The sequence below is a fragment of the Ursus arctos genome, unplaced genomic scaffold, assembly GCF_023065955.2.
Source record: "Ursus arctos isolate Adak ecotype North America unplaced genomic scaffold, UrsArc2.0 scaffold_6, whole genome shotgun sequence".
In the NCBI taxonomy this organism is placed as follows: Eukaryota; Metazoa; Chordata; class Mammalia; order Carnivora; family Ursidae; genus Ursus; species Ursus arctos.
The window spans coordinates 84,521,733-84,538,453 of NW_026623078.1; the positions used below are offsets into that span (position 1 = coordinate 84,521,733).

Here is a 16,721-nt window from a genome sequence, read left to right on the forward strand (position 1 = left end):
CAGTATGTGACCAGAGTCAGGGCTCAGAGTGTTACCAGGATCAGGACTCAGCGTGTGACCAGGGTCAGGCCTGAGCGTGTAACCAAGGTCAGGGCTCAGGGTGTGACCAGAGTCAGGGCTCAGGATGTGACCAGAGTCAGGGCTCAGGATGTGACCAGGGTCAGTGCTCAGAGTGTGACCAGGATCAGGCCTCAGAGTGTGACCAGGGGCAGGACTCAGGGTGTGACCAGGGTCAGGGCTCAGGGTGTGACCAGGATCAGGCCTCAGAGTGTGACCAGGGGCAGGGCTCTGAGTATGACCGGAGTCAGTGCTCAGTGTGTGACCGGGGTCAAGGTCAGACCTTGTTGAGGGTGAGGGCTCAGAGTGTGACCAGGATCTTGGCTCAGAATGTGACCACAGTCAGGGCTCAGTGTGTGACCAGGGTCAAGGTGAGTCTGTGTTGAGGGTCAGTGCTCAGGCCTGGGCAGGTGCCTCCCTCTTTTCTGCATGCACAGAGGGATTCTGAGGTGACCCCGTGGCCTCAGAGCCCCGCCCACTTTCCTGTGTGCTGCATTCTCAGAATAGCGGTGTCTTGCCCTCATTGTGTCCCATGTCCCCACCGCATGATGAGGAGAGTCCAGCAGATAATTGCTCACTACTCTCAGAATAGCTGTTGGAGCAGGTGGGGTGGGAGCAGCCCCAGCATTGGCTCCTGTGGAGTGGACAGCCCCCACCCCGCCCTTAGAGGGTAAATATAAACAGCCTGGCTGTGAACTTGACCTTTTCTCTGGTAGCCTGGGGCTTCCCCGCGGGTGTGCAGGGCCTGGCTCCTTCCTGTCACAGAGCAGGTGCCGGCCCTGTGGCCTCTGAGGCCCCCCCGCCTGCTGAGGTCTGCCCCTGGAGATTTTGCAGGCCCTCTTGTGGGGTCCAGCTGTGCCCTCGGTGGGACCCGTCCACGAGACCCTGGCCAGGATTGTCCTGCTCCTGCTTTGTCTGGGAGATGCTGGCGCCATGGGGGGTCCCGAGCACCCAGGATGAGGGTGGGAATGTGCTGGAAGCTGGGCTTATGACGGGCTGGCCACTTTGCAGTGAGAGCAGGTGCGGACAGCCTGCCCGGAAGCAGCAGGAAGTCCCCTTCTCCCCATAGTGAGTCGTCGGGCGCGAAAGCCCACCACTGGTGGTTCTGCTGGGCATCAGCCTTTCTGTTTCGTTGAGGGGCATGGCCTTGCCCTGGGGGCCCCGGACGGGGGGGTGCGCACCCTGCGCCCTCAGCCCCTGCCCAGCCTGCGTTCGTCCTCTTGCCCGCCAGGACCTGAAGAAGTACGGGGCCACCACCGTTGTGCGAGTGTGCGAAGTGACCTATGACAAGGCCCCTCTGGAGAAGGATGGCATCACTGTCGTGGTGAGGGCCTCGGGGTAGCACTGCTGATGCCGGGGGAGGGGGGATGGCATCACTGTCGTGGTGGGGGCCTCGGGGCTCTGGGAGCACCACTGATGCCGGGGTGGGGGGGCGGCGGGCTGGACTGTGAGTGTGGAGCCCCTTGCTGGGAGGCGGGCATGCAGGGCCTGGCCGCATGGTTCTTGTCCCCCCCCACCCTGGCATGTTGGTGTGCCCGGGCCACGTGATGTTTGGGCACATGTCTAGAGTGGCTGAGCTCTGAGCTTGTGCCTGGCCAGTGGGGCCCAGGAGGCGGGCGCACGTGCCTGATGCACCGCTGTGGCTCCCAAGGCAGAGTCTCCCCAGTGCCGCAGCAGACAGGCGCCACCGCTGCTCACCGCACAACAGCCCCCGTGGGACTCTGCCAGGGCGAACCTGAGGCTCGGGTCAGCCGCTGTCTGAGGCCACGCCCGGAAGGTGCTGGAACCGCAGCGCCTGGGAGCGGTACTTTCATCATAGCCCCCTGCCGCCGCCCTTCCCGCAGCCAGGTGGCTGGAGCTCTGACCTCCACAGCCCTGCCTGTGCAGGTGTCCTGAGCCGTGTGGAACAACAGGGGTCCTCGGGCCAGGGCTGTTGGTGGCGGCGGTGGGGGCTCCTGTGTGTCTTGCTGCCTGCTGTTCGGGGCGTCAGTGGGCAGCACTCTGGTGCGGAGGGGAGGGCCGGCACACCTGGGCCTTCCCTGGGGAAGCTCTCTGCGGAGCTGTGGGGAAGGGAGCCTGGGAGCTGTTTCCTTGGTCCCCTGGCCCTGGGGACCCAAGAGCAGGCAAAGGGTGGGGTGGCTGTGCTGCTGCCCGCCTGCAGGACGGGCCACAGGGCTGCGGCATCTCTCCTGGTGCAGGGCTGCCCAAGGCTCGGAGCAGGGATGAGGGCAGCGGGGGTCCAGCGGCCCCACCCAGCTCTGTGGGGCTCGGCCTGCCCAGCATCAGAAGATCCCTTAGACACTAGCTTTCCTCAGGGACGCACCTCCCCGTCAGCCTCGGTGGGCCATGTGGACTCTCCCTCTGTGCCAGACGGCTCTGGCTCTGGGCCAGCCCCCTCTGCCCCACCCGAGTCCTGACCCGGACTTCAGCATCTCCGTGCTCATGGCAGTGACCTGGGCCGGGCTAACCCTGCAGGCTCGCCTGTCCAGAGTGCCTGGAGAGGTGGGCAGTATACAGCTGAGTTTTCAAAACTGAGTGAATCCCCCAATGTCTGGAGAGGTTCCAGCTGTAACTGTCTGGAACCCACCGCCCAGAACAATGGGGCTCACCCTACTGCCCTTCCTTCACTCCTTCCTGGGCTGAGCCTGCTTTGCGCAGCTGGGCTGGGGGCTGGGGACAGGAAGAGGCACGTGTCAGCCGTGCTTGCGGCCCAGACCCCTTGGGCCTGCCGACCCAGACACACTCAGGCTGGTAAGGGTCAGGCTGTGACCCTGGAGTCCCAGCGCGGGCTGGCAGGGAGGGGATGTAGGGCTCACTGTGCTCAGGAAAGAAGAGGGCAGGGTGTTCCAGGAGGGCTTCCTGGAGATGGGGACAGTGGCAGTAAGCAGGAGAGGAGGAGCCTCGCCGCAGGGACCGCATGCCTGGCCAGCTCTCTGCCCTCCGGGGCCTGCTGTCTCACCCTCGTGGGGTCCTTCTGTGCTTCTCAGAGTGCCCACCTTGTCCCAGCCAGGGGCTAGCTGGCCCGGGCCCCCAGCCTCACGGGCTTCTGCCCTCCGCAGGACTGGCCGTTTGACGACGGGGCGCCCCCGCCCGGGAAAGTGGTGGAGGACTGGCTGAGCCTGCTGAAGGCCAAGTTCTGTGATGACCCGGGCAGCTGTGTGGCCGTTCACTGTGTAGCCGGCCTGGGACGGTGAGCTGGGGCACGGGGCTTGCTGAACGGCAGGATTCTGGGATCTGACGTGCTCTTATGTGTGGGTGCCAGGCCCCCGTCACGTGACCACAGGGGGGCAGTCCTTCCCCAAGTGTGACCCCACTCCCTGCTGCTGGGTTGCAACGTGGGTCCCTATGCTCCAGCTGAAGGAGCTGCCAGCCCGCTCCCCAGACGCAAAGACCCACCCCTTACCGCCAGGTGTCACTCAGTGACCTGGGCAGCACACCCCCAGTTTCAGGGCAAGGACTGGCAAGCGGGGTTGATGACCAGTATCAAGCCCTCATCTCAGGCCAGACACATGCCCAGCAGCTCCCCTCCCTTTGACTCATCAGCTTTACACTCGGGGAGCCGGAGGCACAGAGAGGGTGCCTGGCCCACCTGGGGCCACGCAGCAAGTGGTCGGGTTCAGCTGCCACCTAGGCCCTCTGTGGGAGAGGGGGCTGCCCTGGGGGAGCCTGGGCAGCTTTTTGGTGGGTGTGAGAGAGAAGGCATTGCCCTGTGCCTTCAGTGGCGGCCTGTCAGGGAAAGGGGTGGGGGATGGTGAGGGAAGGGCTGATGACTCAGCCCTGCGTCTGCCCCCAGGGCTCCGGTCCTCGTAGCACTGGCTCTCATCGAGAGCGGGATGAAGTATGAAGATGCCATCCAGTTCATCCGACAGTGAGTGGCCAGCGAGGGTGGGAGTGGAGGGCAGTTGTGCTCTCAGGGGTCTGGGTTTCGGGGGCCCTTATTCTGCACTCCCCACCCTGTAGGGCCCAGCGTCTTGCCAGCGGGCACTCCTGACCGCTGGCCACAGGGTGACCTCAGAGATGTCCCCAGTCCCATGCAGCCTCATGTTGGGGTAGTGACGCACTCGTGTGGGCCCCATAGCCCGGCCGTCCACCGGACGAGGACTGGTCCCTGTGTGTGGCTCCTGGTGCTGGGAGGTGTGGGTGGGGAGAGGCTCCCCACTCCATGGCCTGCGGCTGCGTGGATGGGGACAGGCGGTGGCACTGGCAGGTCCAAACCCCAGCGATGAGCACAGCTCAGACTTGTTCCTCGCTCCTATGACCCTTCCACGCGGTGGAGTGGGGGCTCCGCTCGGGGACCCTGGGGCTCTTGGCGAGCAGCCCTCCTCCAGTGTTGCTAGTCTTGGGGCTGGAGGGGCTCTGGAAGCCGTGCCTGGCAGACGTGTGTCTCTTCTGCTCGCACTTCGTTGGCCAGAGCAGTCCACGGCTATGCTCGAGATCTTGGGTGGGTGGGGACGGATGCCCTCCTGAAGGGCGTGGTGGGCAGCCTTAGGTGTCCCCCACATCCTGTCACCTGTCACCTGAGGTCCCCCTGTTCCTCCCTCCCTCCTGGGCTGCGAGATGCCCAGGCTCTACCCTGTGTCCCTGTAGGAGCCCGTGGCCTGGGGGTGGGGTGGTACCGAGTAAACGAGGGGGCCTTGGGAGGGTGGGTGCCGTGGGGGTGCTGGAGGAGGTGATAGCAAGGGGAGCTGAGGACCATCAGCAGTGACAGCAGGTAGGGGAGGGGTGATGCCAGCAGGGGGAATAGCCAGGGCGGAGGCCCTCCCTGGAGCTGGGTGGTGCTGCACCATCCGGCCTGACTGCACCCCTGTCCCGTCTCCCCAGGAAGCGGCGTGGAGCCATCAACAGCAAGCAGCTCACCTACCTGGAAAAATACCGGCCTAAGCAGAGACTGCGGTTCAAAGAGCCGCACGCGCACAAGACCAGGTGCTGCGTCATGTAGCCCAGGGGCTGCGAGCGGGGACCCCGCGCCCCCCGCTGCCGGCTTGCCTTCTCTCCCGGCCCTCAGCACCCCGTCCAGCGGGTCCAGCTCGCCCTGCCTGTCCTGTGCTGGCTCCTTCTGTTTCTCCCCGTGTCTCCGTGTGCCCGAGTCCGCCGCTCTGGGGACCCGCGCTTCCCTTCGTCCCCCTGCCCTGCGTCTCTGCCTCTGGGCCTTGTCTCTCTGAGGCTTAGATGGGGCGCGCCTGACCCTCTTAACCCCTGCCCTCCTGCAGGGTCTCCCGGGCAGCTTTCCTCTCAGGCTCATTTGTCAGGGAGCAGGTGTATTTTTTAGCCATTGGGCCTGACCCCAGCTCCACGGCCTCTCGCCCCGACCTGCACTTTCAATTATGGGGTCTGGAGACCATCAGATGTCCTGGACACTCGAAGGCAATAAAACAGGTTCCTGTGGCTGTGTGTGCCTGGAGAGCGGGGTGCGGGGCCGGGCGGGGTGGACCGGGGCCTTGGGAGACCGAGTGGAGCCCAGGGAGGCCCTCCTGCCGGCTGCAGTGGGGCTCCCCCTGGCGTCCGTGCTGGGTCCCCGCGCTCCCTGGATGGGGCAGAGCGAGCATCACTCCCACGTGGCCTGGGTGGGGCCCCGCCCTGGTGCCTTGCCATGTTTTGGGAAGGAGGGCTGGGGCATCAGAAGGCAAGGACGGATCACCAGTGTCGCCCCTCTATAAGACAGGCTGGGGCTCGCTCGGTAATTCCTCAGGGCCTCGTGTCCAGTGGGGTGGCCGCTCAGTCCTGCCCCCACCAGGTGTCCTCGTTTCAGCCCTAAAGGCCCAGAGGAGGGTGTAGACGGGGGTAACTGGCTTGGCTCCAGGTGGAGGGACATGCCATCCCATCGGCCCAGGAGAGGGAGGGGAGGCCAGAGGGCAGAGAGTGACCCTAGGGCCCACAGGGTGAGTGAGTCTGGGGGTGCAAGAGGGGCCGGCAGGCATGCTGGGGGTGTGGACTGCCATGCTCAGGTCTCCCAGAGCTGGGGGCCAGCCCTTCCCTGTGCGGGGCACAGCCAGGAAGAGGGGGCCCAGGGTGGCCTGGCTGGCGTGTGGAGAGGCTGGGGGGTGGGGGTGGGTGTCTGTGCGATTCCCTGTCCCCAGGCACTGTGACCCACCTGTGAACACTACCCAGGGGCCTTCGCTGATGGCATTTCTCCCAGTCGCTGGGACCCAGTGCCTGTCAGGAGTCACAGCTCTGGGCCTGGCATCAGGCCTTCTCCCACCTGCATCTCCCTTGCCTTCACCTCCCTCCCTCCGTCCTGCGCCCGACACACACTCGGGGACAGGTCTGCGGGGAAGGGCTCCACCAGCTACCCGGTCGGGACCCGTTTTCCCAGGGGAGGCGGTGTGCCCAGGAGGGGCAGCGGCCAGGCCTCAGCCCAGAGTCGTGTGCATGGAGGCAGGTGCCCTGCCTGGGCCCGTCCTGTTAGTACTTGGCCGGAGGGCCCTGGGGTGCTGCGTGGGCCGCCCCTTCCTCGGGGCTCTGGGGGTTGACCAAGGGAGACACAGGCCCGTCCCTCTGTCCCCCGGCCTGCTGCAGCTGGCCTGGCAGTGCACTGTTACCGCTGGCACTGTAAATGGGGCGCTGTCCATGTGGCCGGCTCCACAGAGCCCAGCCGCCCTGCTAGGTAGGAGTTGGGCCCGCCCCGATCCCAGACTCGAGGCTTGTCTGTCGTGCCACTGTCGGCTCCAGGCCCACCCGCTCCAAGTTTTCACTGAACCAGACTTCCCGGAGCAGAGTGTGGAGGAGGCCTGCCCACTGCCCAGTAGGGGCCAGAGGATGAAACCCCCCTTTTAGGGGTCCTTTCAGGGACCACAGTCACCAGGCTGGACCACGGGGACCCCATTAACCCACTCCTTGATTCCAAAAGAGCACATCCCTCATGCCCCAGCCAGGGGGTCAGAGCATCCGTGGGGGTCAGTGCACAGGATGGGAGTCGGGAAAAGGCAAGCCCCCCGCCCCCGTCACTCCTTGGGCGGCTCTATTCAGAGCTGGAGGGACGGATAAGATGGTGGCTGCAGATCCCAGCTCTTTCTGGGCTCCCAGGGAGAGAGGGGGCCCGAAGCTCTACCAAATGAAACATCGGAGCCAGCAAATTCGTGCTCCGTGAAGGTTGCTGTATTTCTTCAACCCACCATCCAAGTTGCGGGGCCTCCCCCGTGCCAGCCCCGTGCAGCTGCATCCCTGACCCGAGGGGCTCACAGTCTCTAGGGGTGGGGTGGGGTGAGAGCCTGGGAGTTTGTCTGGTGCAAGGGAGGGGAGGCTCAGGCCCTGGGGGGCTGCGGAGGGGCTGGGGTGGGGGTTCCCTCCGGCGGGGCTCGTCCTCAGATGGGGCAGTGTGGAGGCCCCCAGACGGGAGAGAGTGGGGAAGGTGCCCCAGGTGGAAAAAGCTTCCTGCACAAAGGTGTGGAGGGGGGTCTGTGTTTTCACCTGGCAGGTAAGGCTGGTGGGGGGCTGGCTGGTCTGGTGGGGGTCCTGAGAGGGACAGCCTGGGGGTGAGGCCCTAGGAAGAACTTCAGCAGGCAAGGGAAAGACCCACCTGCCCATTTCCATGTGGGAAACCAAGTCTGAGAAGGGAGGACCTGGCTGAAGGTCAGGTGGGCCTCCAGGTGGCTGCCTGGGAGGTGGGGGGTCCCTGCTAGGAAGGAACCTCCTCTGGACTCAGCCCTGCGAGGGATCTTGGGAGGAAGGTCTTACTACCCATTTTACAGATGGACTCGCTGAGGCTGTGAGAGCAGAGGCCCTGCTTCAGGCCACACAGCTCCTCCAGGCCGCATCGGGAGGGCCTGGCTCCGGCCCGGGCTGGGTCTGCTGCCAACCCCAGGTGCCGGCCCTGACGGGCCCACGAGGATCGGGCTCAGGGTGGAGGGAGACCTGGAGTCCCCTATACTGAGGAGACCCGCCAAGGGACCGTTTCCCTACTGCCAGCCCTTGGTGACTCTAGAGCTCCAAGCCAGAGATGAGCTGAAGGCTCAGGCGTGGGGGCAGCCCTGGCGAATGGCTCCATTCCACTGTGGCTGCCCTCAGAGGGCCTTTGCGCGCAGGACGCTGGCAGGCATGGCCTGGGCTGTGGTCAGGTGGAGTCCCCTGACCTCCACGAGTGCGGGGGCTGTCATTGGCGGGACCCTGCACAGACTTCACAGTTCGTCTCTGGGAGACCTGCTCTGCCCCCCACCCCCCCATCCGCCAGGCCTGCTGGTGTCCCCTGGGCTTGCCTCGGTCCTCTGGGGCCGTGAGGTCGTGGCCAGGGAGCCGACAGGTGTGACGCTTCTTTGTTGAATCTAGATCTTTCTTTCAAATGGAAAAATGTTATGCAACCAAGCTCTTTGTGGACGGGGCAGGGCTGACCGATTTGGTGGGCACAGGGGAGGAGGAGGGGGGTGAGGGAGGACGGCCGGAGGTCACTGCGGTCTGGCTGCCACCGTCTGAAGGAAGGAGAACTGTCTGGTGGCAAATTCCCGGATTCCGGGCTCTGGGTCTTTTTTGAGATCTTCAAAAGCTCCAGGGGAGGAGACACAAATCAGAGGTGACTCGGGGTCCCGTCTGCCCACAGCCCCACCCTGGTGGAGGGAGCCGGGGGTCCCAGACCCTCCTTCCAGCAGGGGTGCGGGCGGCAGGGGAACGTCACCCAGACCCCACCTCCTCTGCCTCCCAGGCCTGGGGGGCTGCCCTCCCCCACCCCACCTGTTCCACGCCCCAGACTTTTGGGAGCCTCGGGTGGTGTGAGTGGGTGTGAGCCCCCGTCTCACACCCCAGAGGTGGGCTGGGAGGGACGCCGGCAGACACGGGGCTGCTTACTGGAGAACAGCAGGTTTGTGTCGACACTGTTCACCATCTGGGACACGGCCTGGGGATGGTAGCAGGTGGTGTAACCTGTGTGACAGACAGAGGAGTTGGCGGCGCAGGGGGGCTTGCTGGCGGGTGGGGGCTCAGACCCTCTCCTGCCCTTCTGGGGCCCCTCACCCACCACCCCTCCTCTCTTGCCGGCGGACCCTGGGCTGTGTTGTGGTAGCCTGGCAGGTGCTAGTGGGCGGACCAGGGCAGGTGAGGGTCAGGGCACTCAGGCGGGGCAGGCCCGGAGGGTTCCGGAGCCTGGCCACCCCCGCTCACCGATGAAGAGCGCCGCCCAGGTCTTGATGTGACGGTGGCGGCTGTGCAGGTAGCTGAGGGCCTGCGCCAAGTGGATGCTGAACTCCTCCTGGCTGTGGGTCATCTGGCCGGAGGACAGCGTGCTGTGCTCGCTGGACCACGGACCCCGGCCAGGCCCCACCCCTGAGGCCCCTGGGGCTGTGTGTGGGGTGAGGAGCACAGGGGAGCCCCAAGCCTGGAGCTTGGCCCTAGCCCCCCAGCCCGGCCTTCCTCCCCACGGCAGCGTGTCCCTGCGCCCCGGGCCCCTCACCAGGCAGGTCCAGAGGAAGTGGCGGGCGCTGAGGCCCCCCTCCCAGGCCAGCGTGCAGAAGAGGGTGTGCCGCAGCCGCCACCGGAGCAGCACGGCGCAGCGGTAGAGGGCAAACTTGGCCTGCTGCGGGGACAGCCACGGGAGGGGTCACCGGCTGCCCACGCGCTCCGCGAGGGAGGTCTGTCCCCTCCCCAGACCACGAGCTCCGTGTGGAGTCTGAGGCCCGATGCTGTCCTCCCCAGCTGTGCTCTCAGCCCACCCTCTGCCCCCGGGGAGCCCTCACTCCTGCCCCAGTGCCTGGCCGCATTCCCCCCATTCCTTTGGGAACTGGCCGCTTGTTGCCTCTCTTCCTGATGACCAGGACCCCGGGGAGGCCGAGCTGTGTCTTCCTGGGCTCAGCACAGGGCCTGGCTGGCACATAGGGAAGCTTGATCATTTCACCAAGTTCAGTGAACGACCCGAGCCCTCAGCCTGTGTCGGGTGCTGGGGACGCAGCAGCGAGCGGAATGGCCAGGGGCTGCCCCCACAGACCGCACGGCTGCACGTGAGCACGTGTGCTTGTGTGTGTGTGCACGTGTGCACAGGGTGGACCTCAGTCCACCAGGGAAACCACCTCAGGTCCACACTGCTGCCCCAGGGAGCAGACTTGCCCTCAGGTGGCCCTACTGCCCTCTGCAGAGCCTCGCTCCGTGGCCCCGGCCACCTGTGTCTTCCCAGCGCACCCAGGGAAAGCCCCCCGGCAGGCACTGACCGTGATGACGGCTGGACAGCAGTCCTTCAGGTGCAGGAGCAGGGGCACCATGCTCTGGTGTACCTGGGTCCGCAGGCCACTCAGCTCCCTGCCTGCCATGGCTGCCACCAGGTCCCCGAACAATGCCATGGCCGCCGCCCGGATCCCATCCCGCTCCTGCAAGGCAGGGCTCAGAGCCACAGCTGAACCCACCTGGGGCCCCAGTCTCCACCCAACTTGGGACCCCCACCCTATGGAGGGAATGGGGCTCAGTTCCCGCAGCAGAGCCCTCACCAGGCTCCGGGCCCCTGGGGCAGGGCAGTGCCTCCCCCGTCAGAAAGGCCCCCTTGTGGGTCCCAGGCCTTCTGCAAGGACATGAACTCATGTCTCACAATCTCATCCTGACCACCCAAGGGTCATGAGTGCAGCTGGGGTCTGGGCCTTATCCCTCTAGTTCCCCAGTGAAGGGAAACAGTAGCTGTGAACGAGGGACAGTCAGGAAGGTGAGGACCTCAGGGCTGGAGGGTGAAGGGTGCTGTTGGTCCAGCCTCGTGGGGAAGGGGACGAGCGCCACCTGGTGGCCACTCAGCTCGGCTCAGCCCAGGTGTCCCAGGTGCACACCCAGGTATCCCCCCAGAGCCTTGTCTGCCTCCCCAGCCCAGGTGGACAGCAGCTGGGGTCCCCCTGCCTTTAAGGGCTGAGATAGTCACAGGAGGAGCACAAGTAGGGGCACGCTGCCTCCTCCTGGGGGCACTCACGTCGTCAAAAAAGGAGCGGGCGTTGATGGCGACCCCGAGGCTTTGGGCAGCCGCGCCCCGTGCGCCCAGGCGGTGCAGCACGTCGGACACGGTGCCCATGACCTGCACGACCACCTGCTCGCTGTTCTGGAAGAAGCCGTTGAGGAAGGGTGGCAGCTGTCCACAGAGCAGGCTTCCCTAGGGGTGGCGGGGGCTGGTGGGCTGAGGGCGCTGGGACTGGCTGCTCCCATACCTGACCCAGCCCTGCTGTTTGCACCTGGAGCAAACTCGGCCCCTCCCTCCGCGGCCCCACCCCAGCCCCCATCCTGGCCGGGGCACCTGCATCGCCCCTGCATGCCTGCCCGGCATCGTCCCCCCAACCTCACTGGGATCCCACCCTGGCTCTGCACACAGCAGCTGTGCTCCTAGCTCTGGTCTGCCCACCAGGAGCTGTGTGGACATGGACAGGGCTTTCCCTCTCTGAGGGGGTCCTCCTGGGGCTAAGGGATATTAACCCCCCTTGCTAGTGGGCTCCCAGCTGTTTCTTTCTCCTGTCACCATGCTGGCCAGAAGGCCCCTCGCCCTGTCCTGGAGACCACCCGCCCCTTCCTCCGCCTCACCCTGCCTTTGCCCCCTTCCCGGCCTCCCTGTGGGTCAGCCGGGGCCCTGGGGCAGGACGAGACAAGGTCGGTCAGGTGTGCACAGACTGAGGTCACTGGCTCCTCCCATCTCAGTGACCATGTCCCACGTTCACACTACTTTACAAAAGACTGAGTTCGTTTTCAGCCAGTTCTGTCTGCTTGTCTTGTTTGCCTCGCATTCACGAACCGTCCAGATGAACGGCCGGATGGCAAGATGTCGGCTAATGGGTGTTTCCCGCCACTGGGCCCCTCATCAGTGATAGCGTGTGAGAGCCAGGGTGATTTTTACAGCTCTAAAACAAGTTTTAGGCCACGTCATTGGCTTCCTGAGCTCTTTGGTTTGGTTTGGTTTAGAATATTAAACGTTTTCAGCCAATGAGTTAACAGCAACAAACACTTTCTGAGCACCTACTGGGTGCAGCGAGGGTACTGGGATATAGGACAGGGGTTCTGGCGTTGGACGGAACAGGCAGAATGGGGTTTAATGGGAAGGACCAGAAAACAAATGAAGCACGAACAACGCGATGTGGGTCAGAAGGTGGCAAGCAATCTGAGAGAAGATAAAGCAGGGTGGGGGTGGAGCTGGCTGTGGTGGAGGCCGCGGCGGGGGGGGGGGGGTGGCGGTGGGGGTGGTGGTTACAAAACTTTAATTTCAAGTAGGATCAGAGAAGATGTCACCAAGAAGGTGACCACTGAGGAAATTCTTACAGAGGTGCAGGAAAAGCATTCTAGCAGAGGGTGTGGCATGTGCAAAGGCCCTGAGGCAGAAGCATGCCTGCCCTGTTTGTGAGCAGAGGAGAAACTGATTCAAATCATCACAGGAGCTGGCTGGCTGCTGGGGGAGCCTACACTGCAAAGGAGAAGGGGCAGCTATTGGGACCAGGTAGGGGGTGCCCGTCTGGGAGATGCTGGTGGCTTCAGGGAGGGCAGCAGGGCAGTGGGAGAACAGGTGCATTCTGGGTTTTCTTGGGATTTTTTTATTGCCTGGACGGCCCCAAGGTTTGGGGTCCCCCTCAGCTGAGATGAGGGTTGTGGAGGCACCTGTTTGGGCTGGGGGGGGGGTTGGGGGCGAGGAGTTTGTGCACATGCTGAGTTTGAGAGGCCAGCTAGGATCCCAGCAGTGAGTCACGGCTGGAGTCCAGGGCTGGGGTTGGGATGCAGATCTGGGGCCAGTCGGCCAGTCGATGGTACTCGAAGATTGGAGAAGGTCAGCAAGGGAGCGGCGAAGACAGGGCCGAAGAATGGGGGGGGGGGGGGCGGGTCCAGTGCCAGGCCGGGGACGGGAGGAGAGACCAGCAGAGCTGAAGAGGATGTGGGAGCGACCTGGGAGGGAAACCAAGCGAGCGAGGGGTCCTGGGCCAAGGGGATGGAAGTCCCCCAGAGCCGTGTGCTGATGGGCCCAACAAGGCGTCCCGCGGGGCGAGGTCCCAGGGGCCGTGCGCCAGGCGGTTGCAGGCTGGCGGCGCGGCTGGCTGACTCCATGCCTGTGTTTGCACGGTTTCTAGTGGAATGCTTCATTAGGCGTCATGGTGATGGCGTCTTCTTACAATTCCCAACAAGCACAAAGGGCCTCTTGCTAGGGGGGCTCCTGCTGCGGTGGCCACGTGGGTGCCCAGGAGATGGACTCCCCCCGAAGCGCCACCACGCGGTCCATCGACTGGAGCGGAAGTGAGTGATGCCCGTGTGGGTTGTGCCCTCAAAGCATGGGGTGTGCTGCTGGCTGGAGTGGACACAGTGGGCAGCACCCGGGGCTGGAGGCAGGGGTGCACAGCAAACGAGAAGGAGCCTGACCTCCCGAGAGTGCAGACCAGGATGGCCGCACCCCTGCGAGAGAAACGCACGTCCGCCTTGCTAAAGCCGCCATTAGCTTGGCCCTTCTGCGTGGGCGGCACCTCTGGCCTCCTCGGACACTGGCCACCACCCAGCAAGTGCCGTCCGTGTTTGACGGTAGACGGTGGCTGGGAAGGCGGGGAGGGAACAGTCCCACACGGCCTGGCAGAGGGCGCCTCTCTGGTGTGGGGGCGCTGAGCTGAACGTTGACCCTCAGCCCTGCGGCCTGCTCTGTCCCCCCAGGTCCGCTGATCCTGCCCCACCCCAGCAGGCCCCAGGGCTGGCAGTGCTCTGGATCCCCCTGCCCACCCCCAGCCCCACTGTAGCCAGCAGCCCACACCCCACTTGGGAGTCATGCCCCTTCCCCGGCCCTGGCTGTCCTGGTCTGGCAGCGCTCCTGTCTGTCTTCTCCGTTCCCCGCAGGACCCACCCAATGCAGGGCATGGAGGCACATGGAAACTTCCTACTGATTGTCTGCCTGCAGGAACAGCTGGAGAAAGGTGTACGGATGACTGACCACCGACTGACTGACTGACCAACCAATTGAGTGACTGACTGACTGAATGAATGATGGAGCAAATGTGAATAACTGAGTGGATGCATAATAAATAAAGAATGAACAAAAAATAATGAAAGAATAAGTCATAAATGCAGGGCCCAAGGAACAATGGATGGACAGACAGGGGGATGGATGGGTGGATGGGTGGATGGAAAGGTGGACAGATGGACGGGTGGATAGGGGGATGGACAGATGGATGGGTGTGTAGGTAGGTGGACGAGTGGATGGGCAGATGAATGAAGAAAGGTTATTCTCCCTTATTAAGTACCTACAGTGTGTCATGTGCAGGACAAAGGGCTCTGCCGGCAGTGACCCTAGTGGTGATCTCCTCTCACCCACGTGCAGACATGCAAGGTGAACAAAGCGGGAGGGAAGTGGGCTGACCGGCAGGAGGCTGCTGAATCTCTTTGGAACCTGGTCCTTCCGTGGCCCCCCTGCCATCAGACACTTTCTCCCACAAGCCCTGTGAATGCTTATGTTCAGCAGTGGAGATGGGTGTGGGCATCTTGCCGCTGTCTTGGGTGTTCATGTGGCCCCTGGGGTGGATGCGGGAGGCGAAGGCCGCGCACCTCCGGGTCAGGTGGGAAAACCTCTCTAACCCGACGTTTCTGCTGAATGACAGCAGCCCCTGGCAGGTCCCACGCCGCTGCCAGGGATAAAAGGCTGCAGCCCATGACAGCAAACGGCTGGAGGGGACGGACCGCTGTGCTGCACACGCTTGGACGCAGCATGGCACTCGTGAGCAGCTGCTGTGACCACTCCCGTGATACCGAGATGGACACTGACTCAGGCCCAGGCGCTGAAGAAACGTGCAGCTAGAGAGTGCTGGAGTGTGGATGGGGTGGACCTGGCAACCTGTTGTGTCACCGGGCGCTCCACCACGGCTCGGCGCCCTAGGAGCCCACAGCAAGGGCGACATCAGGAGCAAGTGGGAGGGCCAGGTGCACTGGGGACTGTGTCTCGGGCCTTCTCTCCTGCCTCTTTGCTAACGTCCCCAGCTGTTCATCAAGGGATGTGGGCTGTTCCAGTGATGGGGGAGCCGGAAGGGGATGGAGAAGATGGGTCACCGGCAGATGGTGAGATTCTCAGGGCAAGTTCCTCTCCACGGGCCAGCCTTGGGAGCCACCGGGTGGGCCCCTCCTCAGCCCCTGGAGGTCTGCAATAGCGCTGTGTCTCTCCTGGGTTGGAGGAGACAACGTCCCCGGGGAACAGACACTTTACCCCCCGACACCCTGCTGAGAGACCATCACCAAACCCACTCTACAGATGAGGACACTGAGACCCGGACAGGGGGTCATGTGCCCCAGCTACACTGCTGGAAGGGACAGAGCCAGGATTCCAACCCAGTAGGCCTGTCCATCCCCCATGCACCCCACTGCTCTGCTGGGGCTGTGTGTGTGTGACAGCGACAACGTCCCTCGGGCCCTTACCTTCTCTGGGTGGAAAAGGATGTTTCCTAGGCCCTGCAGGCTCCACACGCGGATGTCGGGGCTGGGGTCCCTGAGGCTTCGGGCCAGCACAGTCAGGGCGGCCTGTCTGGGGAGCACGTCCAGCAGGGCGGGGCTGTAGAGAAACTGGGGCAGGCCCCAAGGGCAGGCGGTCAGGCAGGACACCTCCCCTTGGAGAGCCTCCATCTGCGTCTGGGAGCAGGGCTCGAGCACCAGGGTCTGGCCGGGGTTTTGCGGAGGGCACGTGCTCAGCGCTCTCTGGGTGTCCTGGTTAACAAGTATTTGAAACCCACTTCCAAGCTGGTTTGACTCCTCAGTGTGCGACTGGGGAAACCCAGGCCCGGAGGGGGGAAAGGGCCTTGCCTGGTGTCACACAGCAAGGCTGGGGTCAGCGCATAGCAGTGCCCTGGCTCATGGGACACCTGGGGACGGAGCCCCGTTGGGAGGGGCGGGCTCAGATGTTCCTGCTGGTGGGTGGGATGGGGACGGCACCCGGCCTTGATGTGGGGTTCTCCCTGCTGACATCTGCTATGGAGGTGCCTCATGAGCCCCTGCACCCCCTCCCCGAGCCCCGCCACGGCCCCAGCCTCAGTGGCAAAACCTGCGTGTCACACCCCTGCGCCTCTCCTGTTCCAACCAGCGCCCTCTTGGCCTCACAGTCCCTGGGGCGACCCGAGCCCAGCTCTGCCTGGCCAGCCAGCTCTGTAGGGGTCGGGCCAGGGAGGGAGGGGTGGAGAGACCGGTTCTTCCAGGCCGCAGGCTGACAGGGGCCTGAGAAGCAGGGGACCCAGCCAGGAGCCCTGGAGTGTGGACCGGCCTGGAGCCAGAAGGGGGAAGGAGGGGGTAGAACGGGTCATCTGGAGGCGCGTCCGTCCAGGCAAGGTCCTGATGGGGGCCCCGAGGCAGCTGGAGGAGGAGGCTGTGTCTGAGGGGCTCCCCTCTCCCTGCCCAGGCCCTTACCTCGGTGAGGATGAGGATGGCCGCCTTCCTCTCCCGCTCCTCCTTGCTCTGCAGGCTGGGCAGCAGCTGTCTGGTCACTGCCTTGATCTGCTTGCAGTGGTTCTGCACCATGGCCCTGGGGCGAGGGGAGGAGGGCAGGGGCAGGGCCCAGCGTGCCGATGTGTTCCGGGATCCACCTCCCCCTACCAGCGGCCCAGCAGGGGCTGCATGTGGGCGGGCACCCGTCGCTGTGAGTGTGCGATGCCCCTCTGCACCCCTGGCCGCCCCCTGGCTTCCGGGCTGGGCTGGGCGTGTGGGAGGCAGAGGAGCGGGCCCCTGGGCACCTCCAGCCGGTATGGAGCTAGTGGCAGATGCCCGTATCCACGGGCTCCGGGGGGCTGTGC

At 64.4% G+C, this 16,721-nt stretch overlaps 2 protein-coding genes across 7 annotated transcripts in view; one reads left to right on the forward strand and one right to left on the reverse strand.

Annotated features, from left to right (window-relative positions):
* Positions 1 to 5,442, forward strand: part of PTP4A3 (protein tyrosine phosphatase 4A3) — a 33,816-nt gene extending 28,374 nt beyond the window's left edge. For all 6 annotated transcript variants that reach the window (XM_044380379.3, XM_057307988.1, XM_044380378.3 and 3 more), the window contains exons 3-6: positions 1,289 to 1,381; positions 3,117 to 3,247; positions 3,851 to 3,925; positions 4,879 to 5,442. In XM_044380379.3, coding sequence (XP_044236314.1) covers positions 1,289 to 1,381; positions 3,117 to 3,247; positions 3,851 to 3,925; positions 4,879 to 4,996 — 417 coding nt within the window. In that variant the 3' untranslated portion in view covers positions 4,997 to 5,442. The remainder of the gene's footprint in view (positions 1 to 1,288; positions 1,382 to 3,116; positions 3,248 to 3,850; positions 3,926 to 4,878) is intronic.
* Positions 5,443 to 8,435: 2,993 nt separating this feature from the next.
* LOC113247960 (maestro heat-like repeat family member 5) overlaps positions 8,436 to 16,721 on the reverse strand; it is a 68,031-nt gene continuing 59,745 nt past the window's right edge. Inside the window, exons 23-30 of the mRNA XM_044380381.2 lie at positions 16,339 to 16,453; positions 15,361 to 15,504; positions 10,922 to 11,098; positions 10,185 to 10,340; positions 9,434 to 9,556; positions 9,145 to 9,247; positions 8,833 to 8,907; positions 8,436 to 8,533 (exon numbers count right to left, since the gene is read on the reverse strand). Coding sequence (XP_044236316.2) covers positions 8,436 to 8,533; positions 8,833 to 8,907; positions 9,145 to 9,247; positions 9,434 to 9,556; positions 10,185 to 10,340; positions 10,922 to 11,098; positions 15,361 to 15,504; positions 16,339 to 16,453 — 991 coding nt within the window. The remainder of the gene's footprint in view (positions 8,534 to 8,832; positions 8,908 to 9,144; positions 9,248 to 9,433; positions 9,557 to 10,184; positions 10,341 to 10,921; positions 11,099 to 15,360; positions 15,505 to 16,338; positions 16,454 to 16,721) is intronic.